At 41.2% G+C, this 24,942-nt stretch overlaps 3 protein-coding genes across 5 annotated transcripts; 1 reads left to right on the top strand and 2 right to left on the bottom strand.

Moving 5' to 3' along the window:
• Nucleotides 1-189: 189 nt before the first annotated feature.
• LOC5522167 lies at nucleotides 190-11,754 on the bottom strand. 2 transcript variants are annotated; one of them, XM_032367544.2, is made up of 5 exons: nucleotides 9,699-11,754; nucleotides 7,156-7,272; nucleotides 5,338-6,431; nucleotides 3,137-3,469; nucleotides 190-2,244 (listed from the first exon to the last, which is right to left on the bottom strand). In XM_032367544.2, the coding sequence occupies exons 1-5, from the start codon at nucleotides 11,620-11,622 to the stop codon at nucleotides 1,219-1,221; spliced, it is 4,494 nt and encodes a 1,497-aa protein (XP_032223435.1). In that variant the 5' UTR covers nucleotides 11,623-11,754; the 3' UTR covers nucleotides 190-1,218. The 2 variants fall into 2 exon arrangements, with proteins under 2 accessions (XP_032223435.1, XP_032223434.1); XM_032367543.2 differs by having other exon boundaries at nucleotides 7,156-7,380.
• A 180-nt stretch (nucleotides 11,755-11,934) lies between these two features.
• Nucleotides 11,935-18,491, top strand: LOC5522293. Its single transcript, XM_032367555.2, has 9 exons — nucleotides 11,935-13,041; nucleotides 13,125-13,402; nucleotides 13,940-14,074; nucleotides 14,412-14,591; nucleotides 15,079-15,313; nucleotides 16,002-16,118; nucleotides 16,856-17,233; nucleotides 17,693-17,839; nucleotides 18,322-18,491. Exons 2-9 carry the CDS (start codon nucleotides 13,139-13,141, stop codon nucleotides 18,489-18,491), a joined length of 1,626 nt encoding a protein of 541 aa, XP_032223446.1. The 5' UTR covers nucleotides 11,935-13,041; nucleotides 13,125-13,138.
• On the bottom strand, nucleotides 18,163-24,910 carry LOC5522292 (leucine-rich repeat-containing protein 23). Of its 2 annotated transcripts, none has more exons than XM_032367557.2 (11): nucleotides 24,658-24,910; nucleotides 24,436-24,548; nucleotides 23,242-23,293; nucleotides 22,479-22,586; nucleotides 22,043-22,136; nucleotides 21,425-21,555; nucleotides 21,115-21,251; nucleotides 20,907-20,983; nucleotides 20,641-20,756; nucleotides 20,327-20,362; nucleotides 18,163-18,987 (listed from the first exon to the last, which is right to left on the bottom strand). In XM_032367557.2, the coding sequence occupies exons 1-11, from the start codon at nucleotides 24,736-24,738 to the stop codon at nucleotides 18,946-18,948; spliced, it is 987 nt and encodes a 328-aa protein (XP_032223448.1). In that variant the 5' UTR covers nucleotides 24,739-24,910; the 3' UTR covers nucleotides 18,163-18,945. The 2 variants fall into 2 exon arrangements, with proteins under 2 accessions (XP_032223448.1, XP_001641919.1); XM_001641869.3 differs by having other exon boundaries at nucleotides 18,163-18,990.
• Nucleotides 24,911-24,942: the final 32 nt, after the last annotated feature.

Consider the following 24,942-nt stretch of genomic DNA (forward strand, 5'->3'; position numbering starts at 1 on the left):
CATATCAAGAAAAGAGATAAGCTTGGTTTCCATGCGTAGTGGCTTCGGATGCGCCCGCGATCCTTTCCGGGCGTGATCTCCTCACGCGGAGAGAAAAATATGAGAACCTGTAGTCTCGTCGTATAAGGGTTGTGAGGAAAGAGGTGTAGAAGTTCGGGTATCCTCAATCTACCCTTTACTGCTGAAGTGTTTAATGTTTCTACCTTCAATTTATTTCCAACAAACATACTAAACAACAAACGTTTCACAACATTTCAGGATATTCCTGTCATAATAAATATTTGATTAATATCGACCTTTGTTTTCTAAATCTTCAATGTAAGAACTTAAAAATGCACATAAAATTGTCAAAATAAAACAGCATTGCTAAAACATCTTGTTATAGTTTTCAATCTATATGAGAGAAAAAAGTCAGTCATAATTGACCTTTTTTTAGTCTTCCAATGAAAAAATAACTTATACTATAATGAGAAAACAGACCAAATGGATGTACCTAACGATAATCGAGAACGTATTTCACCTCATAAAGTAACATCTTCTAATTAAAATCTCTTATAAATACTCGGTCGGATCTAATCCGTTAACCACTTTAGCATTGAACCCTTATTCTAAATTAGTTACTATGGCAGACAGTACAACCATTCTAGAACTGACCCAATAGGACGTGAAGACACTATGAGTTTAGCTGAATCTCTCTATCTCTATAATCTCTATAAGAAGCCACTTTTTAAAGTCATGTTACTGGACACTTATATACCACTGTTGGTTTCCAGAAGGACCCAAGCGCAAGCGCAGCATTAAGAAGTATCATTTGTTTACGCACCGCAACACAAGCGTTATGTCTGCTTGAATCTCTAGCGCTTGCGGTCGATCGCTTCTTACTATTAGCGTGTGGCCAGACAAATAAGGAAATACAAATGGATAGGGGTGATCCCCCTGGACTCTCTCTTGATTATAAATTAAATGGATTTTATAACCCATATATATTTTTTATTATTATTTTAGTCTGTAGAGAGGAAAGATGAACTCCGGGAACCACCACGGTTATTTGCGCTTGCTTGATACTAATGAAAACCAACCTTAAAGAATTACTTTGTGTTGTATCTTTCTCGTAACTACAACATCAAAAGCACAGCAATTAAATATACCTCCTGTTATCGCTCCAACACTACTTGGCCGTATTCCTACTCTGCGTAACTCGATGATACTTTATCTGAATCATAGTGTGTCATTGAGGGTGTCGAGCGGAGCAAGTGCTTTAAACCCATTCACTACTTCCTCCACACAGGTCCCTACCAGATATTCATATTTCAAGAAATTTTCCACAAAGTCATCACCCCAAGGAGATTTGCCCAAAGTCTGGCTGCGCGCGATCCCTACTACTGCGCATGCGCGCTCTGTTTCCAGCCAATCACGTGCGGAATCATCCAGACAGCTGTTGTCGAGTTCCTCTGGTCCCCATAGAAACGCTTGCAGCAGTTGAAGGGCTTCTCGCGGGAGCATGCGTTCCGACGGGTTTCGCTCGAGGAGACCGGAAGCTATAGCACCTATTCCACAGGTAAACCGTGAGCGTTCGGGGAGCTGAGGAAGCTCTTCTACGGAGTATTCGCTACAAATGAGCTTCGAATTCGACGCAAAAGGATTGACCTCGTGTAGCAGTTCGTACATGAGACAGCCAGCAGCAAATGCATCACACCTCTCTAGATCCACCGTCCCCGTGTCCGCTGTACAGTTCACGATTTCCGGCGGTGGATGACTTCCGCTTGATTGTATGACCTTCTCCGCTTTGTAGAAGAAGCGAGAGGTGGTCTCCTTCGGCTGTTGTAGAATATTCCCGAAGTTCGCCACGATAAGGTTACCCGCATCCAACAAAAGTAGGTTCTCTGCGTTAAGATCCCTATGTACAATCCCCTCAGAGTGCAAGTGGTCTAACGCAGCAAACAACTGGATCATCAACACGCACACGTTCCTCTCGTACGCATCCGGATTTTCCTTGTGTTCCTCTCTCGTCCGTTCCAAGAATTCCGCCACGGATTCCACCGGGTGTTGATCGGAAATGGTCACCAGGGTTTCCCAGTCGCTGTCTCCATCGATGCCAAACAAGTGTCCGGGAAGAGTGTCCGTAAAGTGGGCCACGATGCGTGCGACGTTGACGTGCGATGGGATGGAGACCGTGACGGACATGTCTTGCATGAAGGCGGCTCGCTGGGACATGTCCTCCGTCACCGCCTTAGGATACTTGACCTGTTGAGAGAAATAGTATCCTCAGAACAGAAAACCAAGTATCAAAACACGATCACTACGGATTAGCGGCGCAGTGTTGAAGTGCTCAAGTGACTCTTTGCTTTCGTTAAGTGGGTCCCTGTAGGGAAGTCACGACATGTAGTCCAGTTTTTCTATTCTTTGCTAAGCGTTAACATTGACTTCTAGTTTTCGTTTTACGAGTGTTATCACTAAATAAAGCAAATATATGTTGAGGTGATGGAGGTCCAAGGAGATATCAGGTGCTACGTTTGCGGATGCTTCTTGATAAGCCGATTAAAACAGTTGTGTGTGATTGGTTCCTAAAAGGCAAAAAATTCGATTGGGCAAACATCGCCTGAAGGGACTTGGAGTCACAGAGTTCCGCATGGATAAACGATTTCAAGCAGCCTGGGAATAGCGACTACAAGTGTCGCACAGGTTGAGGGCCGTGTTATGATATTTTGTTTTGTTATTTCGTTATGCATTCCAATTAGCGCACGCTCGTGTTGTGTGTCAAAGAAAACAGAAACATCTAAAGCTCGGCGCATACGATAATGAAAATCGAGCACTTTGCGAGTACTTTGCTCTGCCTCGCGAGGCCTGCTTGAACTGTGAATTTGGCCTCACAAGGCAGTGAGCAAAATGCACGTGTGAGGTATTCCTAGTGTGCCGGGCTTAACAAACTGCAGTTGTCTACGTCCAGGACGCGTAGATTGTCAAATTTAAAAATTTTAAAAATTATTTTTTTTAAATTTTGGCAAATTCAAAATTTAATTACTTTTGAAATCGAAATCCCATAGGCACGATGTTCACAAAGTGTATGAAATAATGACCTGATGGTTTTATTAAATGCCAAGCCATCAAATATTATAAAATAACGAGGTAGACATACCCTAGCTAAGAGCGGCAACTCGTCCTCCACCTTGGAGCACTTTACCGGAAGCAGTACCGCTCCAGGAGCTCTCACTGTCAGGGGATCTCCACAGACGACATAATCCCCCCACCGGGTACTAGACAGGTCGATATTATCTCCAGGTAGGAAGGCGCCCCTGCTTGTAGCGATTACCTCGCGTAACGTCTGGACGTGCATTTCTAGGATGCGGCTGTAGTGACTCTTTGTTGGGTTGCTTTGTATGCTGACGCTTCTGTTGCGGGGTGGTTCGGGGATGGAAGGGGCGTGCGTGGCCCCCATACTTTTTGAACGGCCTCGCGGAGGGTCTGGAACCTAAAAAGGGATGCATGCGCGATTAAACATCTGAATTTACGGAGCCCGGGAAGTGCCATTGTAGATCGCCTACTTTTTTTTTTGGATCGTGTTCATTTTTTAGGGGATCGCGCTTACATTTTTGGGGATCGCGCTCATTTTTTTTTCGATCGCGTACACATTTTTTTTTCTCGACTTTTTTCCCGACTTTTTTCTCGACTTTTTTCCCGACTTTTTTCTCGACTTTTTTCCCGACTTTTTTCCCGACTTTTTTCTCGACTTTTTTCTCGACTTTTTTCCCGACTTTTTTTTTTTTTTGGTTTGGATCGGGTATTCGTACCAAGACGTAGGGGCCTAAAGTGGTGTGGTAGTGAGGTGGGTGTGATCATATGGTATGGTGATGTTGGAGGGTGATGGTGAAGGATGGCTAGTAAGGTAATGTAGAGTGGAGATGGTAGTAATGTAATTACGGTGAAAAGGTGGATAGGCTAGACTAGTAGGTGGTGGAGGGTGGTGAAAAGATAAAGTGGGACTATAGAATAGGTTGTGGTAGTGTGTGGTGGGTAGGTGAAAAAGAAAAAAATAATAATAATAATATGGTGTGGTATGGAGATGGCTAATGGCTGTGTTGGTGGCGAAAAAAAGTGGTATGGTGTATAGGTAAGAGTGGTGGTACCGATATATTATCACCCACATTTACACCATAACCTCACAAATTTAAAATCGACCTCCGCACCACTACCATTGTAACACACACCCATCACGCTAAATTATAAGCCTCATCTACACCACATCTCCCTCACCACCACTCTCACCTATACACCATACCACTTTTTTTCGCCACCAACACAGCTATTGGCCATCTCCATACCACACCATATTATTATTATTACTCTTACTATTATTATAATTTTTCTTTTTCACCTACCCACCACACACTACCATAACCTATTCTATAGTCCACTTTATCTTTTTACCACCCTCCTCCACCTACTAGTCCAGCCTATCCACCTTTTCACAGTAATTACATTACTACCATCTCCACTCTACCCTACCTCACTAGCCATCCTTCACCATCACCCTCCAACATCAGCACACCATATGATCACACCCACCTCACTTTAGGCCCCTGCGTCTTGGTGCGAATACCCGATCCAACCCCCCCCCCCCCCCCCCCAAAAAAAAAAAAAAAAAAAAGTCGGGAAAAAAGTCGAGATAAAAGTCGGGAAAAAAGTCGATAAAAAAGGCGGGAAAAAAGGCGGGAAAAAAGGCGGGAAAAAAGTCGAGAAAAAAGTCGAGATAAAAGTCGAGAAAAAAGGCGAGATAAAAGTCGAGAAAAAAATGTGTACGCGATCGAAAAAAAAATTAGCGCAATCCCCAAAAATGTACGCGTGATCCCCTAAAAAATGAACACGATCCAAAAAAAAGTAGGCGATCTACAATGGCACTTCCTGGGCTCCGTATGAATTGGTACAGAGAATGGATACGTGAAATTGTTTGAGCCGGGAAAGAATGAGGTTACTAATTCCCCTTCGATTGGAGTCGGATTTTGAAAACTCTAATGGGAAAAGTCAGCTAAATCACATCACACTAACTTGGCCTCATTTCTTACTGTTGATGCTGAAGACAATCGTGCTAAAATGAAACACGGTCAACTAATCCTAGCGCGATTCACTAATAATAATAATTTTTTGCATTTATATTGCGCAATTATCAATATAAAAATTTTCAACTGCGCATAAATGGGTTAATGAGACATTTCACAATCATTAGAGGGAGGGGGCTGAGTTATAAAACTGAGATACCGCACATCAATCTATGTCTAATTGAAGAACAAAGCCTTCCAAACAACGCCTATCTAAAGGAAAAAGTTCTCAGCGCTGTATCACCTTAGAATTTGTAGGTAGCGAGGGGTACTGAGGGCGTGGAGGTTTCTTCTTCTCAGCAACTCCATTCACTATGGTGGGGCACACAGCTCGTATGGGTCTCTTTGGGGGGCACGCTGGCTTGCCCTCTGCACGAGCTCCTTCCGTAGCGCCAAAATGAACATGCTTGGACTTTGGGACGTCGGGCAAAGGTCCTAGTTTCTCCTGTTCGACTCGCGACAGGGCCTCGGCAAGTATCTGTGCATCGTTCAGGTTAGCGAGGGCAGTCTCCACCTTGATGGTCATGCTGTCAACGCAGGGTTCGAGATAAGCAGGGTCCTCCTGGACTTGCACTTCGTGAGGTTTCACCTCTTGAACGGGTTTTGAGCACTTGCTCCCTCGTTCTGGCTTAGACGGTTTTTCCACGCTCCCTGCTTTGGAGAATGGAAAATTCTGATACGAATGGCCAGGTTTTCTCACAGGAACCTCGGGTGAGGTCGTGCCTTCAGTGTTATCCTTTGTATCTGGCGATGGCGTCTCGTTTCCATTATTTTTCTCTTCTTGAAGCTCACGGATGGATGTGCACACCGCCTGGGAGGAATCCGTCGTGGAGATGCGCTTCCTTAGCGTGTCTTGCTGAACAGCAAAGCTAGGGATCTCCTCATTAACAAGAATAGGCGAGCTGATCTCCAGTTTACGTTTACCTTTTCTTCTTCCGCTCAGCCTCTTCCATGATGATAGTGCTCGCCTGAAGCCAGACTTTGGCGAGGGCCAACCCGAATGCGCTTCCCCATCCAGATGTCGCATCTTGACCTGATGCGTCGTGGAGCACCCCTCTACCTGGACTGTCACCATGGATGCCTGGTCCTGCTCCTTTGAGGTCGTCCCTGTAGCTGGTGGGCCATACGTCTTGGTAGCAGGAGAAGTCTTCACGGCTGCCTTAAGGGTACCTTTGCTGTCTTGAGTTTTAGTGCTGGCTGATATTGTGTGGCCGGTTTTGGTTACAGAAGGGGGTGAATGAACTTGTTGCTTGGTGGCAGCAGGGGGGTGTTTAGCTGCTGATGTCGGTGAATGGACAGAAAGCTTGTCCTTGGGTTTCGGAGATGACGAGCGAGTACCTAAAGAAAAAATTTTTACACACAGCTAGTTGATAGTAACTGCTAAGAGGATCTCATGAAAGATGATTTAATGAGGTGCAGGGGAATAAATCCAAAGGGTGGAACTGGTATGTTGAAGACACAGGCGTCAATTATACACCCTCAGCCCAGAGTTGATTGTTTCCCTGTTTCCGTCATGACTACATAAGCAGACCACCTTTTTTCTACAGCTTATTTGGGGTTTTCTAGTAATACCACTTGGTCTAATTATGAATCATTAGCTCAGCATCAGAAAATACCCAGTGCATATAATAACGAGGTAATCTGCAGACACAAGATTGGCCATTACATTGGTTCATATTATGTGCAACATTAGACCTCAGCAACCAGAGATGTTCCTAGGAAAATTTCAGCTTTAAGAAATCTTATTAAAATCCCAGCTCCCAGCCAAAGCTTGACTGGCTCAAAGCTCAAGGTATGTCCTTGAAAACAGTGAACAGTCTCAAAATCCCATAGAGATGAAAGCTGAATAGCCATCACCCATCAGCCATCCAAGCAACAGCTTCTTTATGAGACAAAAAAAAACAAGGATGTAGGGTGATGTTAAATGATTCGTAATGATTCGTAAGGTGGTCATCATTATAATAACCAGGATCTCTTGAAGAAGGGCTCCAAATGTAACACAAATTAAACAATTGCAACAGTAGTACAGTAGTACACACACACAAAAGAAACCCGACATTACCCATCGGCGGCGGCGGCGCTGATCGAGTAGGCTTTAACTGCTGTTCCCTACTAAGAGTGTCGGCACCCTCCTCTTGTTTGTTCTGTTCCGGTGACCCTGGTGTCTGCAGGCGGCAGGCTGTAGGGGAGGTGGGTGGAGATGATACTGTTGAACTGGGTTTACGGGAGGGTATGGTGCTAGTTGAAGGTGGTCTAGGTGCATCAATGCATGGTGCTCTTGTGACAACTACGCATGAATGTGCAAAATAAAACAAGCAAAAAATAAAACAAAATTAACCTCTGCACTGCAATTCATCCCTATGCAAACAAAATAATCGATAAATAGAATAGCAAATGCATGGAACATAATACACAAAATATGTGTAAAAATACAAAGAATAGTAAAGTTGAAATCTCACTGAATTTGAAACAGACAGTACAGAGCAAACACAATTCTAACTAACTTCTCATATTGTATAGAATATTCTTTATAACAGTCTGAAAACAACTTTAGGTGGCAAATGAGGCAACCAAATTGAGGATACTAACTGTTCATGTAATGATAGTAGGAATAATAAAATATCGAAAACTTTGAAATTGAAATTATTTTTTCTTTGAAATTGTATAATGCAGCAACAATATTTCATCAAAATGTCTAACTGTTGGCCTAAACTGGATGGAGATCATACAGTAATTGACCCAGACAAACTATTCTTACTAATGACTAGGCATTAAATCAAGCTTAGACATAACTGTTTAGTTAAGTTTGTGGTTTTGTTAAAATCATCCAAAATAACATTGTCAATCTAAAGGTAATGTAAAACCACTTACTAATCCCAGGCTAATTGGGGTAGATTTGATGAGAATGTTAGTGAAAAAAGTTTGTTTTCAAATGACTCCCAGGCATGCAAAAAATCCCAATAAGCTAAAACTAGCATCAATACCCTTTGTAAACATTTTTATGTCAAAAAAATTAAAACAAAAACAGCAGGAGATGTGTGTTTGATAGAAGTGGTGCATATCAAGGATTAATAGATAATCTGATTTGAATATTAGATATCAGTATGACATGCAGGGTAGTCAATCAATAAGCCTATATAAAATGCATGATGACTAAGATAAATAAAACCACACTACAGAAAAAATACACGATCATTAAGATCAAGGAAAACACTGAAATATTAGTGATAGATATTAACCTTGAAAAAAAATGCTATACTGTATGGTCAGGTCTTGGAAATGTCATGTATTATGCAGATATATGGCATAATGATAAGCATTAATGTAGCATGAACTAGTGTTAGCATGAATTTGCCTTTCAAATGTGAAAACAAATTCAATGACTGTACAAACTCAAGACATAAAAAACGAGCAATTTTTAAGGTAAAAGAATAATTTAATTCCACAGAAAATTTGATTGACCTTTGCCCAAAAGCAAACCTTTGGTAAAGCACAAAAAGAATAAAGCATTTATTTTAATAAAAGTGAATTAAAGAGGTCATGGCTCTGCGTAAATAAAACATGACACTTTGGGAAATGCCTGTGGCTGAGTGACGCATCATCTAAATTTCAGGGTGTATAAAAATATACTTAAAGGGCAGCTGCTTCAATCTAAATCTCTTAATTGTCAGAAATGAAAACAGACAGATCTTTAATAGCTATAGCTATAAAGCAAAATTATTTGTAGAAACAAATTATTTATCATTCACAGTACATTTGCCAAAGTAAAAATAAATGTCAATATTCTTGAAGTAGCAAATTGTTTATCATGCAATGCTACATTTATATGATTTTATAGCATTTTCCTCTGAAATAATAAGAATTTTCTATATATGTATCTGACATAAACCACACCTTTAAATAATTTCCACTAAATAAATGCAAGTTCTACATGTGTCTAGATGGAAAACTATGAGTATTGACAGCATCTGTTTCCTGTAGTTGGATATGTGGTTGCGAGAGTATTGGAATAGGATAGAACAGCCTAATGCATGTTTGTTCATAACATCCACAGGAAAAAGGGTCAAACATCTTAGACTCTTGTGGTGTGGAGTGATTCAAACAAGCATTATAGTTTTATAAACAAAACCCTTATATACACATACCGGAAAGGTCTATATTAGCAATCAAAATAAGTATATTAAGCCAAAAATATATTTTTCCTAATTATTAGCTTGGTTTTAATACTGTTTCAGATTAAATCTTCCTTATCCACATTCATAATAATGTCAAACCATTTATAATAAAATTCAAAATGGTTTGACTTGATTAGTCCAACCAAGAAATCTTGATATAAAAATAAATAAATCACAATACCCAAATAGTTGTGTCCGTTAACCAAGAGTAATATGGTCCACAATATTTTGGTGGACACAAGTAAGAGAAGAAGCTGTGTGCAAACAATGGATTAGTGCTATTTATACATGCAGTGCTAGTTGTATGATAATAGTCTGGCATGCTTCAGCACAAAAAAAAAGCCTCCAAAAATAAAAGCAATGATACTTAAACTTAGTGCAGATTAAATACCCCAACCATGTCAAAATTAATATCGTGATTATTACCAACCTTGAGAGACAGGCCTCACGGTCTGATCAGCAGCAACCAGATCCTTAGCTGTCTTAGCTCTAGGCACAGGTCGAGGAAGGGTAGAGACATGGAGCTGGGACCGTGGTCTTGGGATAGGTAAGTTATTCAATCCTGCCCGTCCTTTTTTGATGTCGAATTCTGGTGCAGGTTCTTTTCCCAGTACAGGGGTTAACTTCTTGTAATCTGGCACAATGTCCTCTGGGGGCTCATGGTAATAGTGGTCTTTATCTTCGTCCTCTTGGATCTGGTTTAGTTCCCGCTCTTTAGGGGGTAGTGGTGGTATTTCTGGTTGGTCTACCTCATCTTCACGATAGAGCACCCCAGAGCTTATGTCAACTACCTTATAAGGCTTAGCTACTGGTTTCGCTTTTGCATTCATGTATTGTGGGCCTTCAATGGCACTTTTAATGTCAGGATTAGACTGTCTTTTTTTCACCATTTCAGGGTCGAGCTTTCGTTTTTGATGCTCCGCCCTTCTTTCCTCGTCTGCTGAAAACAATACAGACTTTTCATTTTGTGCGCTGTTATTACTATTGCTAGAACTGTCTGATGAACTTGCTGAGCTGCTACTAGACGTAGAACTTCCACTCAGCTCCTTATTATCCCCCTCGAAAACAGGAGACGTATCATCTACACTAGCGTCATCTGATGACAAAGTGATCCCACTGCCTTTTGTGGTCACACACAATTGCCCATTAGCTAGACTGGACGCGCTTGAGCAACTCTCCTTCTTTTCACTTTCCATGCTAAGCTGATTTTCATAATATGGCTCCATCGTGTCATTGGCTATGACATCACCAGAGCATGATCCCACAGAACTCATGTCTGAGATTCCTCTGGTTTCCACTCCTATCAAAGGTTCACTGCTTCCGTCGCTCTTAATTCCCTGGTTGACGTATAGTTGTGACCCTAAATCCTGCTCTGTGTTTTCAGCGAGCGCGTCCTCAGCGCTTCTGTCGACTAAACTGACAGATAGAGATTGCTTCGAGATTTTATCTGTCGCCGGTCGATTTTCATCCGCACTTAGTCTTGTTTCTTTATCTCTCCCACCATTAACCTCGCACACATTATTTTTCATCGGAACATAACCCCCATCCTCTTCGATTTCGTTCATTCTCTTTGTGGTTAAATCGTTTAATGTGACTTTTCCGGTCTCTGAACCATTCGAGACACTGTCAGAATGTCTCGTGTTATAAATTATTCTACCGTTCGAATCCTGATCGCTAGCACCACCTCTCGATATTGTTTGTGAGTCCCCGGAGGAATGAGTTCCTTTTGATCTTTCGACGTTTGAATCTAATCCATTCAAAGAGTCTTTCATATGGTTCGTTTCCACGTCGGGCGAGCTCCAAGCATTGAGATTTCCATTGTTAATGTTTTGTTCTAGGACATCAGGGGTAGTAGTGTTTGATCGACTGCAATCAGATGACGAAGAGCCACAATTTATTAAAATGTCTTCTTGTGAAGACGAAGAGCCACAAGAAAATCCCCTAGCACGCGGTTTGGGAGCAGGCTTTGGCCTCTCTGGTGATTTAGAGTCTTTTTTAAAATCCTCTAAGCAGTCTTCTTTGTGGTCCGGTGTATTTTCACGCCGCGAATTTCCAGTTTCATCGAGCGAAACGCTGGTTGAAATAGAACCGGATTTCAAGCCCTTTGTCGCATTAGTGGACTTCCCAATTATGGGGTTATCAAATCCATCGTCATCCAACCCCTTCACAGTCTTGTTCTCATATTTAGAATATCCATTAATTCCATTTGTAGCTCTTTGGGCGTCAGTGGAACTGGTATTGCGTGCCCCGCCATTTTTGACTTGGGTCGTCGAGTGGTCCAACTTTGATCCAAAACAGTTTGCGCATTTTCCCTTTCTCCAGACATTTTCCACATAGTTACCACAGCTCGACATCGCCAAAAGCGTAGGGAATTATAAGATTACATTTTGAGAGTCAGGTTTCGGTTTAAAATTGCAGTAAATGGCGGTACTTCTGAGTCGACGTGAAAGCCATCTGAGAGTGCGTACAATCTTTGACAGTGTACAGCGACATAAACACACGCTAACGGGGGACTGGGGAGACTTGGGGTGGGGCTTTGCCTTTCGCTTCTTTCAGTTTTTCTTTTCTCCGAGAAAGCCTTTCTTTAGCTTTGTAAATGTTACAATCTTATCAGAAATATATCTGTTCTGTGTAATTCTAATAGTTTTGATGACCTTTTCAGTAACATATCCATATTTGAAAGATGAATGAAAGAAGATCTGAATCACCTGTTGAAAGCGAAATTACCATAATAATATGAATCTGGATATGTTTTCTTTTCTGTGAAAAAGAATATGAATTATTCAATGAATGAAAGCTCAACAGTCAGGCTTAGCAGTCGAATCGGAAGGGCTTAGCACTTTATTGTGACCGCACTTTAACGCGCTGCATGAGAGGTCGTGTCACGGTCGTTAATTTCCACCGTGTGTTAGACAGTATTGAAAAGTCTGAAATAAAGTGACATGTTCACAGTCTTGCTTTTGAAGTGACATTTCTCTTTGAGAAACATATAGTGAAAAATTTGACACACGTAAACATGAAACTCCCCCAAACGTCTATGGAACTGAAATATTCCTAGAGAGAGAAAAGCTTCTTATACATTCTTGGTTGCGATGGGAGTTTTTTCTAGCTGATAGCCCTGTTATAGATAGTACGACCTTTGAATAAGCAATGCAAGGTGCATCCACAAATCCCCTCCTTACCCCCTCATCGACGCTTATAAGTTGTTTTTCCCGTACCACCCCCTCCCCAAAACCTTTCATGGCCGGAATTAAGCTTAGAAACAATAAGTTATCATTATATGGGGTTATAAGTATTAGGGAGTTATCATCAATTAGCCTACTTGTAGGCTTTGCGAACTTCGTGTTTTCGGGGTTTTCGTGCCGGAAAAACTATCAAAGCCTACAAGTAGGCTATCATCAATCAACTGATGTCATGCGTTATTTTACAACTTGTATATTAATCAAGAAACTTTGTATCCATACTTCTTGTAATACCACACTCTGCTCATTGTACAAGAAGCATGATTTACTTGTAGGCGTTCTGTGAGATTCAAGTAGACCAAAGTTCGTGCATGAATTGTGAGAAAAACGTAAGACCTCGGCGACTTCGGATTTTGCGCAGCGAGTAATCTTGAAATCTGAGTTGTAATGATGTCATCATGGCGCGCGCACAAGAACAATGACGCAATAATGAAGTCTCCTAGCTTTCTCCCCTTGAGAACACGAAAGTTATAACATTGGAAATTGATATCATTTTATTTAAATCGGTGCATTACTTAACAAAGCTTTACGGTAAGTTGCTCATTGTTTTGTCTGTATTTTGAGGTTATTATCATTAAAATCATAAATCAATTTCTTTTTGCAACTTTTGTTAGGAAATCTAGGAAATATGAAAACGGTGGCTTTCGCCCTGACTGCTGTGCTGGTAATAGTAATGTTACCAGGCGCCAGCGGCTGGTGGAATCCGCTATGGGAGTTGAACTACCCCGTTCCACAGGATACCCACCTTGAATGGGCGGGTGAAAATGGGGAACTGTTAATGAAACGGGAAGCGCCCTTTGAGACCCTACACGACGAAGATGGGTCCGGGTTGGATCGGTTCTGGGAAATCAACCAGACAGACTTTGATTTCTTGGACTCCTGTCTTAATCGGGTAAGTATTTCCACAGTTGCAGCGTGGTGAAGTCGCTTCAACTGATGTGTTCCCTTTGTTGAGTTTGAATAGTCAAAACAATCAAAACGCAAGAACGAAAAACGCCTCTCTTAAACTAGCGAAAGTGAAGATTCATACTTAGGACAAAATTGCCATGCTAGGTGATCTATATTTCAGTAAAGGTTATATTTAGCTACACACATTATGTATATCAAGTCCCTGTGGTTTTTATAGAGATAATTATTTAATATAAACATGTGGAGGTGGTGGTGGTGGTGGTGGGTGTGTGCAAATTTTTAGGCATCAGGTCTAGGGGGGTCACGATTTTTGTGCTTGGATTTGAGGAGGGGCCAACATTTTTAGCCCAGGGTTTTGCAAAATGCCCCCCCCCCCTCTCCCGCAGTAATTAGTGACCGCTCCCTTATGTTGGATAGTTAGAATAAACTTTTTAGGTCAATCTTAAAAATGGATTACGCCAGGCTAGATTATCGTTTTATCGTTCAATTGAGACAAAATGTGTTCATATTTTTTTTTTAGGTGAGCACGAGACTACTCCAGTACTGCAAACCTGGCGTGACTCCCACCGCAACCATTGAACGACTTGCCTTGAAGGAACTGTACTGCAGGACAGTTGCGCTAGGTGAAGATGGTGAATTCTGTTCAAATTGGCTGGTAAGTGCTTAAGCCAAGGCTGCATGTACGCCAATTAGCCAAGCCTAAGTACAAAAACATCCCCTAGAAAATAAAAACATATACCAAATAGTTCCATAAAAAGGCCCAGGATTGAACCTCTGGGAAAACGTGGCCTTAAATAACGCAATATATGAACATTTTTGACCGCATTTGTTGTTGGGCAGGTGCAGGAGATTGAGGGTGAAAGGAAATGGGTGTGAAAGAATGATGTAATAGTGACCACCTAGAAAATAATGAAGGGTTGAAATATATGGAGAATATAGACAGCATTAGTTTGATCAGTCTCCAAGAGGTCCTAAACAATTTTGCTTCCCAGCTTCTCAAAAGGTGTATTGCGACTGAGATGAACGCAGCAACACGCCTTCGATACCTGTACATTAATAACAAGCTGCACGCACAATGCTGGGCTCAGCGCACGGTACACGAGACACAGCGCGTGTTGAGCGACTTGCTTGTCCAACTGAACGACCACCACGGAACCATGAAGGAAGTGAGGGTATGGACTTGAATGTAACATAGTAAACATACGATGTTACACTGTCTAGTTATTTTCGTTTTTACAGCCGCTTGAAAAATGGTACCATATTTTTGGGGGTTAGATCACCCATCAAGTTTTTGGTTTCTAGTGGACGTCAGGCTCTTGCAGTGAATCATATATGAAATGTGGGATTTATCAAGTTTGTTTCGTGTTTACTTCAAATGGTGGAGTTAAGTCCAAGTGATGATTTGCTGAGCCTTTATCTACCTGCCGCAACTTGTTTTCATGCTGGTTTGGGGATGTAAAGGGGATACAAGAATGAACACGAACGTGACTCTTCCTAGACTACTCCAATATCTCTCAGCATTTCTTACCCTCCGTTCCCCTCGCAGTTATTTTAAACCCATAAATCTTTTGAAATAGAAGTAGCGGACACAAATTTCAATACTTTCAATGCCTTAATGACTACGCCCTCCATTTGAAAATCTAACCAATTTCTTGTTAGGAGGAAGGGCAAGAGGAGATAGAGCGTGGCAAGACCCTCCTCGCAAACTCGATGCTAGAGGTCGATAAGGCGCATGATGCTCTCGCTAACATGGAACGACAATGGGACACGATTGAGACCTTGGCGATGGATCAGATGGACTCGCAAGTTAACCTCATCAGGATTGATAGAAACCTAGCTAAATCAGTAAATCGTGACGTGGATGCCTTCTTCAATGCTGTCGTCCATGAGTTAGGTGGGTATTAAAGATGGTGCATTGGAAAGAGAAGGATAAGTGTTGCAGCCCGAACCACCGGTCCGGGTAACGACTAACCTTATGCTTGAATACAACAAACTGGATCAGGGGCGTTCTTTGGCCATTATCAGATTTAAGCCTACCATCAAAAATTGGTGTTCGGGTGCATTTCGGTATATTTCTATTTCCTTTTATGCAGCACCGTGTTCATCCCGTGAAACCCCTGTGGAAACAACTAGGAAACCAAACATGTCTCTATTTCAATGTTATTCTTCAATGTAGCTACAACGGAACGAGCTGAGGCACCAACCCAACACAACGTCCAATGGTCCGGCGCAAGCCTTCATGGGTGGGGACGATCTGGCTGGGACAAACATGGGGGAGGGGGAGGGGACGGTCTGGCTGGGACAAACATGGGGGAGGGGGTGGGGACGATCTGGCTGGGACATACATGGGGGAGGGGTGGGGACGATCTGGCTGGGACATACATGGGGGGAGGGGGAGGGGGAGGGGGAGGGGACGATCTGGCTGGGACATACATGTGGTGAGGGGGTGGGGACGATCTGGCTGGGACATACATGCGGGGAGGGGGTATTTTTAGCCACACACTCCCTTTTGCAAGCAAAAAAGCTTGGTTGCGACATCAACAACATTGGCCCTCACACGTGAGCGTATTGTACTGTTTCAGGGACAGTGGAACAACGCAGATCAGACTATGATAAAATTATTCAGAAAACTGTAAAAGGCATCAACTTGGAGACCACGGCAACGAACGGGAAAGTCAAGGGATTTGATCACGACTTAGGTACTAACAGCTAGGCTACCCATTCAACAATACATGGCCGTAACAAGAAATCAAGTTTTTGTTCGGGGCAAGCTTCAGTTATTCCTTGCTATTTGCTGGGAACAGACGCAATTTCTTTCCTATATTTCCTGAAAAAATCCTGCTGTGCAAGCTACGACTTTGAATTGCCCATTTACGTGTATAACATTAACCTATACCCTCTGGATGATCGTGGCTAGCAAATGTCTTTTTGCATCCCGGATCGTTTGCCCATATTTTATTACCCTAGAACTAATAAACACAGCACATCTTCCGTGCAACAATGGACTTTTGCCTTATCACATTCGGTGCCATGACTCGTCACCTTCTTTGTTTAATAAACGTACCTGTGACTTTAAATAGTTTTATCAACTTTAACTTATGATCTATAAGGTCCAGCAATAGACTAATCGAGCGGACAGGGTATCAAAAATAGTTCCGTCACATAGCCGTAGCATGCTTCGAATTATTAGGGGGGGGGGGGGGCACGATACAGAAACATTAAGAAAACAATGGGGGTTTACAGCCACGCCCCTACTGGTTATTTCCTTATAATTTTTGAAAATATTGGGGGGAGGAGGGCCCCCAGTGCCCCACCCCCTTCATTCGGCCCTGCATAAACTTATAGTTATATGAGCTTTAAAACCCAGCAATAGGCTAAGCAAAAAGACAGGCTATCTTTGTTATCTTTAACTGGAGTGTTTCTATTCTTTTCCCAGGAACTCGTCGAACAGCCCTCATCCATTACGCCAAGCAGCTAGAACTACTACTGAACGAGTCACTAGATAAATACAAGCAAACCGAGCACGCTATGGCGCTAGCGATGAGACTGGAAGCATATGTGACTGCCGTCATGGGCTTTCTTACTAACAATCAGCAGCAGTTCCTCTTGTGCGACCAGCAGCTTCTACAGGATGCAACCCTTCACGCGACATGTCTTTTATTTGCTTACCTTCTCATTCTCTACGTGGACGCTCCTTTAGGCTCGAGGATCCTGGTGTCAGTAGTCGTTCCCTTGAACTTCGTCTCCTGGGCAGGAGTGCGGTCGAGCCTCTCATATCAATCCCTAGCTGTATTAGTGATTGTTATTGTTGTGGGTAGGTATATCAATCAATGGTTGTCGTTTTTCTAAGTGGCCTAAAAGAGTATGGGGCGTGGGATACCTGTGATATTCTAAAATAGATGGATTTACGTGGCTCACCTAGTGCGCGGTGGGCGAAGGGGGATGGGGGTGTAGGGGGGGGGAGTGTGTGTGTAGGGGGGGGGGAGTGTGTGTGTAGGGGGGGGGGAGTGTGTGTGGGGGGGGGGGCGTGCACCTCCCTCTGTCGTCCAATGCGACCTCAAACCCCTCACCCACTTAAATACTCTCCCATAGTCCAATGCGACCTCAAACCCCTCACCCACTTAAATACTCTCCCATAGGTCCTGGCGACACGCTATTTATTTTGGCTAATAATTTTATGTTAATAGTATGTTCGATAAAGGGCGTCGACTGGGTCGAGCGAAATTATAGAGACATAAATGACTTAGAAAAAAATACTAATTGTGCGTTATAGGGGACATATGCATCACCTATGGTTCCCGTCTCATCTGGGAAAAAGAAGCTCAAATTACACGAGAGAGAAGCATGCGATCATCTATCGGATATAACGCGACACCTGCACTTTCCCATGCATACCACCCTACCTACCGCAACCTCTACAGTAAGTGAGGGGCTGCTCAAAGGGGACCCATCAGACCACTTAGCTGCGTGCAAAGGAGGGTATCAACTTGCCTTTTTCACACTGGATATCGACTCTGGCAAATTAGGTTTTAGCGCGCAATGCGAGACCAGGCGCGCCGTTGTCTCGTGCCAAAAATATTTCGAATACTAGTGGTTGGTGATTCATGTTCTAAATCGAGATGTCGACTACTTGGGTGTTTTGATCATCTTTTTCTAATCAATGATGCCCCATATTAATCAACGAGGATTAGAAAACTCCTCTGCTATAAACGGTATCACCACACTAACAAAAAGAGGCTGTTATAAACGTCGTTGCCACACCAATAAAAGGCCTCTTTATTATATTCATGTTACTAGTACCTTATTTAAAAATTACCATATTCATATCACACCATGCCAAACCAACAGCGCTGATTTTAAAACAGCAACTAATACCACCTCCTGTGTATGCATTTTTCATAGTGCCTTCTCATGGCTATAACCCCAGTCCCATACCGTCTCGTTGGAATCACCAGTGCTGTGCAACCACCCAGAGAGGATACCGCTGTAAACTCAACCGCAGGCTCAACACTCAGTTCTGTGGTGTCCATAGCGCACGTGCAGAGCACATGCCTGTAAACTGGAGCTACTAGCATTTAACATGACAACACAGCTCAACAGCAGTGAAAAACCTTTAGTTTGAATTTTCAAGTAAAACAATTGGGTAGATAGCACTTGGACCTAAGCTAACATTTTCTTAAATATTTTAGTAACTTTTCTGTGAAGCTGCTTTAAGGAGCTTTCATAGCAATGCACAGTCTTTGATGGAAAGGCTAAGAAGATTGCAAGATTGTAAATAACTATGCATTAAACCAAGCATAACATTCATTTTAAAAATTCTTAAGGGTCTTTTTTTCTATTTACAAGTTTACACAGTTCTAAGATTTGTGGTAAATTCTGTACAAAAAGGAACTAATGTATAGGGTGTGCTACAATTTGTTGGGTTTTCCATAGAACAGTCAATCACTTAGTTTCACAAACCAAAGATTAAATGCCGTGGCTAATAGTAAGACAATCCGATGTAGTTTGAACTGTCGCCATTACATTCTAATCATCTTCGTCTGTATGGATGATTTCATGCCCTCCTTGCTGCTATAAATAAAAGACAAATACCAAGTGAGATCATCATTTTCTATAATTCTCATAGAACTGTACAAGGTGTACTTTTTGTGTTACAAGTGTAAGAAAATAATAACATTGACGACACATCGATGCTGCTAACATGAAGAGAGATGAATATGTTGGCGACATAGTGAACGATTATGGTGCAGATGACTAGATGAGAAATGTAGATGTTGATGTCACGATGATAAATGATGGTCCTGATGACATGATGATAGTGCTGATGACATGATGATAGATGATAGTGGTGATGATATGATGATAGATGATTCTGTTGATGACATGATCATAGATGATAGTGGTGACATGCTGAAAGATGATAGTGCTGATGACATGATGATAGTGGTGATGACATGATGATAGATGATACTGTTGATGACATGATGATAGATGATAGTGTTGATGACATGATGACAGATGATACTGTTGATGAGATGATGATAGATGAGTGCTAATAACATGATGATAGATGATAGTGGTGATGACATGATGATAGATGATACTGTTGATGACATGATGATAGATGATACTGTTGATGACATGATGATAGATGATACTGTTGATGACATGATGATAGATGATACTGCTGATGACATGATGATAGATGATAGTGGTGATGACATGATGATAGATGGTACTGTTGATGACATGATGATAGATGATAGTGGTGATGACATGATGATAGATAATACTGTTGATGACATGATGATAGATGATAGTGGTGATGACATGATGAGAGATGATACTGTTGATGACATGGTGACAGATGATACTGTTGATGACATGATAGATGATAATGTTGATGACATGATGATAGATGATAGTGGTGATGACATGATGATAGATAATACTGTTGATGACATGATGATAGATGATAGTGGTGATGACATGATGAGAGATGATACTGTTGATGACATGGTGACAGATGATACTGTTGATGACATGATAGATGATAATGTTGATGACATGATGATAGATGATAGTGGTGATGACATGATGATAGATAATAGTGTTGATGACATAATGACAGATGATACTGTTGATGACATGATGATAGATAATAATGTTGATGACATGATGATAGATGATAATGTTGATGACATGATGATAGATGGTAGTGTTGATGACATGATGATAGATAATAGTGCTGATGACATGATGATAGATGATGGTGGTAATGACATGATGAGAGATGATAGTGCTGATGACATAATGAGAGATGATTCTGTTGATGATATGATGTTTACGATAGATTATTATTTCGTTTGATGATGACACGTGTATACAAGATAAGATTTATACTAACAGCTGCAAGCTCTTCCTCTTGCCGTTGATTATAGATCTGGAAATTGAAAGATTAATCATATCAATATGTACCACCACTTGTAAAACTCAACATCACATAATAGTGTCGAAAAAGGGCTATTCAAGAAACTTTTCTATAAAACCTCAAATAGTCATGGTACATCTTTTAAATACATCGATGACAACAACAACAACCAATAATAATAATTGAATTACAGAAAATGAAAACACAAATCTCTGGATCTGATTTGTCATTTTAAATAGCATATAAAATAAGTTATTTCAAGTACTATCCTACTGGGAAATTCTTCTCACCTCCTCGGCTTCCTGTCGTTCATCCTCGGTGTACTCATCCTTGTCCAGTCTTTCCAGTCGGCGCAGAGCAATCAGCACCTCAATACGGTAATCATCTTCATCAGACACAGGATTTTCTGCAAAAAATACAAAATTCTAGCTATCAAGATTGGGTGGAATTGGTTAGACATTATGTACAACCTTAATGGGTGAAAAAGACTTGTTTTTTTAACAAGAATTCTGTGTATTTAGGCAACTGCAGCATATAATATAAAAACAGGACCTACCCATTAACACTAATGCTCTTAGTAGGGGTAAACATTTCAGTTTTTGAACTTCTTTATTGCTTGAGATGCTGTTCCCCCTGTGTAGAAAATAATACACAAAATGTCATAACTAGATTAGTGTATTGCTTTTTGTCTATGTTCTAAGACTGGGCAGAAAATAATCAAAAAAGTTAGCACACAATAGTTTTAAAACTTTAGAAGAAATTACCTGAGATTTAAGTACTGTAAGTTTTTCATATTTTCTGAAAAGCCTTCAAGGCTATCTATCTGATTGTCCCGCAGGTGAAGTTTCGTCAAGTGTTCCAAGCGATCGAGGCCCTCCACCTTACGAATGGTATTAGCTGCCTGAAAGAAGTAAAAAGGGCTTAAAGCAATGTGGTCAAAAGATTTGTCATAGATTAAAATCTAGATAAAAGTCTGAATATATTTTTTTGCAAAAAAAAAAGAAAAAAAGCCTGGTACATCATTAATGGTCAACTCTTGCAGCAACAACTGGAAACAACCTTAGCTGAACTTACCAGATATAGCTCTCTGAGGTTTTCCAAGTTCATCCCGGTTGTTGTCATGAGCTTGTTCCCTCGTAACTCAAGTATGGCCAGTCTGCTCAGCTTTCCAGGGTCTAGACCTGACACTTCCACTATCTCATTCACTGAAAAGGCCAGAGCAATTACCATTAAACTAAACAATTAACATTAAACTTTTATCTAGGTATAGCTAGAATACAATTAACTATAGCTGACTACAAGCTGTACCCAAACTTTGAGGGGGAGTTTTTATTCTGGGTGCAAATCCAGCTCGATATAACTGCTTTTCAAAAGGACTTTGGGCCCACCAGGCGCGTAAGCCAAACAGTGTGTTTTGATTGGGCTTATATAACAACACTAAGATGGGCTTCTGATCAGGACATTATGCATCTACAGAAATTACAATGTTTTGTGTGTTTTTCTGTGTGTGTTTTTTATTAATATAAAACAAGATTGATTGTTGATCGATTCTGGAATTATACAATAAGCTGTTTCACACTTATCTAACAGCAAATTGATCTACAATTCTTAATATTGACAGGGAACCAGGAGAAAAAAGGACAGACAATAAACTTCTAGTTTTATCTGGCACAGGTCATACTGTTGACTTACTAGATAGATTAAGATGTTCCAAAAGGGGATGGTTGATGCCTTCTGTATCCATAATCTTGTTTTGTGTAAAACTTGCTATTTGAAGATAGGGAAGCTACAAGAAAAAGCTATTAAGCGGCAGGCTACATTTCGGTGCTGAAAAGAAGTTGCTGGAAAGTAAAAAATATACCATGATGAAGGGGAGGAGAGACTTATTAAAAAAGGAGAAGAATAAAAAAGTGGGAGGACTAACCCCCAACTGCAGCCGCCATCTGCAGAACAGTTGTGTGCTTTGTGACAAACAAACAATACAGGAGGCATGTTTTCTATCAAACATGTTTGACAGCTACTACCATCTTTTCCCAACCCAAGGTGTAGGATAAACACCTTGAGTTCACACCACTAATAAGCATTCATGACACTTTTCATTTTGTAGTAATCCCCTTGTTAAACTCACCTCATCAAGCTTGGCAGAGCTTAGAGCATTCCTATCAGCTTTCAGGGTCAGAAGGTGAGTGAGAGAGTTCAGAGGTGAGAGGTCCTTTAAAGAATTTCCACTAATGTCCTACAAAGAAGGGAAATAAGTTCAATGCTCAGACGTGGGCAAAAAGCATTAACGAAATCTAGGAAAACTTTTCTAAAGCTTGGGTAGTTTCCTCTGATCTTATATTAGAGTCTTGGTTTTTCCCCCGGAACCTTAGAGCCTTTCGCATTCCACATAATCAAACCATAAACAACCATTGGTACACTCTCTATAGACTACAAGCAAATGGCCAAAAGTTTTCTAAAATGCACTGTGGGATGCAAATATATCAGTATTAACTTGGATTAAAAAACAATAATCTTGTATTTATTTTCAACAAGGACAGGTACTGTACATGATGCTTACAAGGAAAAGTAGGAACAGGAAAAGAAAAAAGCTACTGTACTTTTTCTTCTGGATCCACAGCACCATCACAGCACCATCACAAAATACTTTTATTGTTTTGGGGCATTTTCAGGAAAGTGCTTTCACTTTCACTCATGTAGCTATGATTTAGATACACCATCATGGTATGTTTTGAACAGGTAGATAGGGTCACAAATAAGAACACTGAAGTATATCATTAGTAGGCACTACTTTCCTGATGCTCAACTCACATCCCTCTTCCCCAATCTCAGCTCTCATTTCTCTCCCCTGAGAACACTACCGACTACAAGTTTTCCTCTGGATCACATACCACATATCTCAGATGAATGAAACAGTTTAGCACACTAATATCTGTTAACTCCCTGAAATAAATAAAAGGTAAAGGAATTTAGAGTAAAAACTGTTAATAATAAAGTCAGGAGAAGAGATAATTTTGTCCTTTACTCCCCCCCCCTTGACCTTTCTGGTATCTTTTCTGGACCATGTCCCAGAACATGGGTATATGCAGAATTCAAAGCATTTTTTACCCTCTTCTGCACAACCTTAAAGTCAGGCCAACCAAACCAAGCCTAGAAGGAACTCCGATAAAAACAGACAGGGGTGATCATTGGCAAAATCAATTTAAACCAGTCAAAAAGAATTCTTACCCCTACAACATAACAAACTTGGCGTGTTAGAAGGAAATTTTTAACCCGAAGAAATAGCAGAATCGGGAAAACCTTCAAAAACCTCCTAATGAATACCAGTTGGTCGCATTTAACACCCTAAGATATAGCTGAATCAGAAAAAGAAAAGAAGAGCACTGTCTTGCTGATGTGATCAAACAATACATTAACCCATTGACCCCTGGCTACTTTTTAGTCGATACCTCCCGCTATAAACACTGCTGGACCGAGTCAGTTGTATCCAAGCTTTCCAACTTGCACTGGCATCTCTAATCCCTCGACGCTATACTGATGCTTGTGTACAAAATTACAGCTATTTACAGAGAGGCATAGGACATCATTAAGTCTATTGGCAGGCCCATACCCAGGGGGGTGCAGGGGTTGAGAACGCACCCCCACAACGGCCAAAGGTTCACTTTCGGTTCTCAATAGACGTGCTATTTGTAAACAAAACTATAAAGCATAAGATAGATCACTCTGGTATGTACCCAAATATAACAATAAACGTCCAGTGGAGATGCTGCAAAGGCATAAAAAAATCTTTTTGTTTTTTGGGGGGATGGTCAGATTTTTATCAGAGAATCTCCCTTCCTCTACCCCCCTCCCTTCCTCTACTCCCCATTCCCCCCTCCACTCCACTTTCGGTCCACTTTTTCGGATTTCGCATCCCCCAATAAAAATCCTGGGTACGGACCTGATTAGGTGCTGTGCTTATGAATGTTTGCAAGCAAAGGTGTACTTCTCATAACCAGTACAGACTGGATAAGGGAGTAATATGGGTTAATTAAAGTATTTGTTGAGATAAAGCTAACAGTTGGGGTTTTGGATTCGGTACTTACTTGTCATGTATATCCAAACGAACATACGCATGTGCCAGGCCATTTCCCGTTTTGCAGAGCAGGGACAAGCTATCAGCTAACATTTCTTCCGTTAGTGGGTTTTCTGGAGGTTTCTTGGTGGAGTAAAATTATTTAAAAATTAGCCAAGGAATGCATTACGGACTTAAAAATTCTTTGTAATCAAATAAATGTCTTTTTATGCAGATATCTAGACTAAAATACCTCATCGTCCTGATCTTCCTCCTCGTTTTCGTCGTCCATAACTGGCTCATCGACGCCTTCTTCGTCTTCAAAGTCTGACATTTCTGACGATGTCGAAGTTTTTTCGAGTTCCAAGAAGTCTAATTCACCAAGGTCAGGGCTCTAGGAAGTGAAAATACAGATAATGTGGAAATTTTAGCTGGGAATTTATGGTTTTACGACGGTTGGTTTTGCCTTTTGACTGGAAATGGCGCAGTTACTATAGGAACAGCTTCCCGCCAAAATACAAAATGCGCATGATCAGAG

The sequence above is a fragment of the Nematostella vectensis genome, chromosome 3, assembly GCF_932526225.1.
Source record: "Nematostella vectensis chromosome 3, jaNemVect1.1, whole genome shotgun sequence".
Taxonomy (NCBI): Eukaryota; Metazoa; Cnidaria; class Anthozoa; order Actiniaria; family Edwardsiidae; genus Nematostella; species Nematostella vectensis.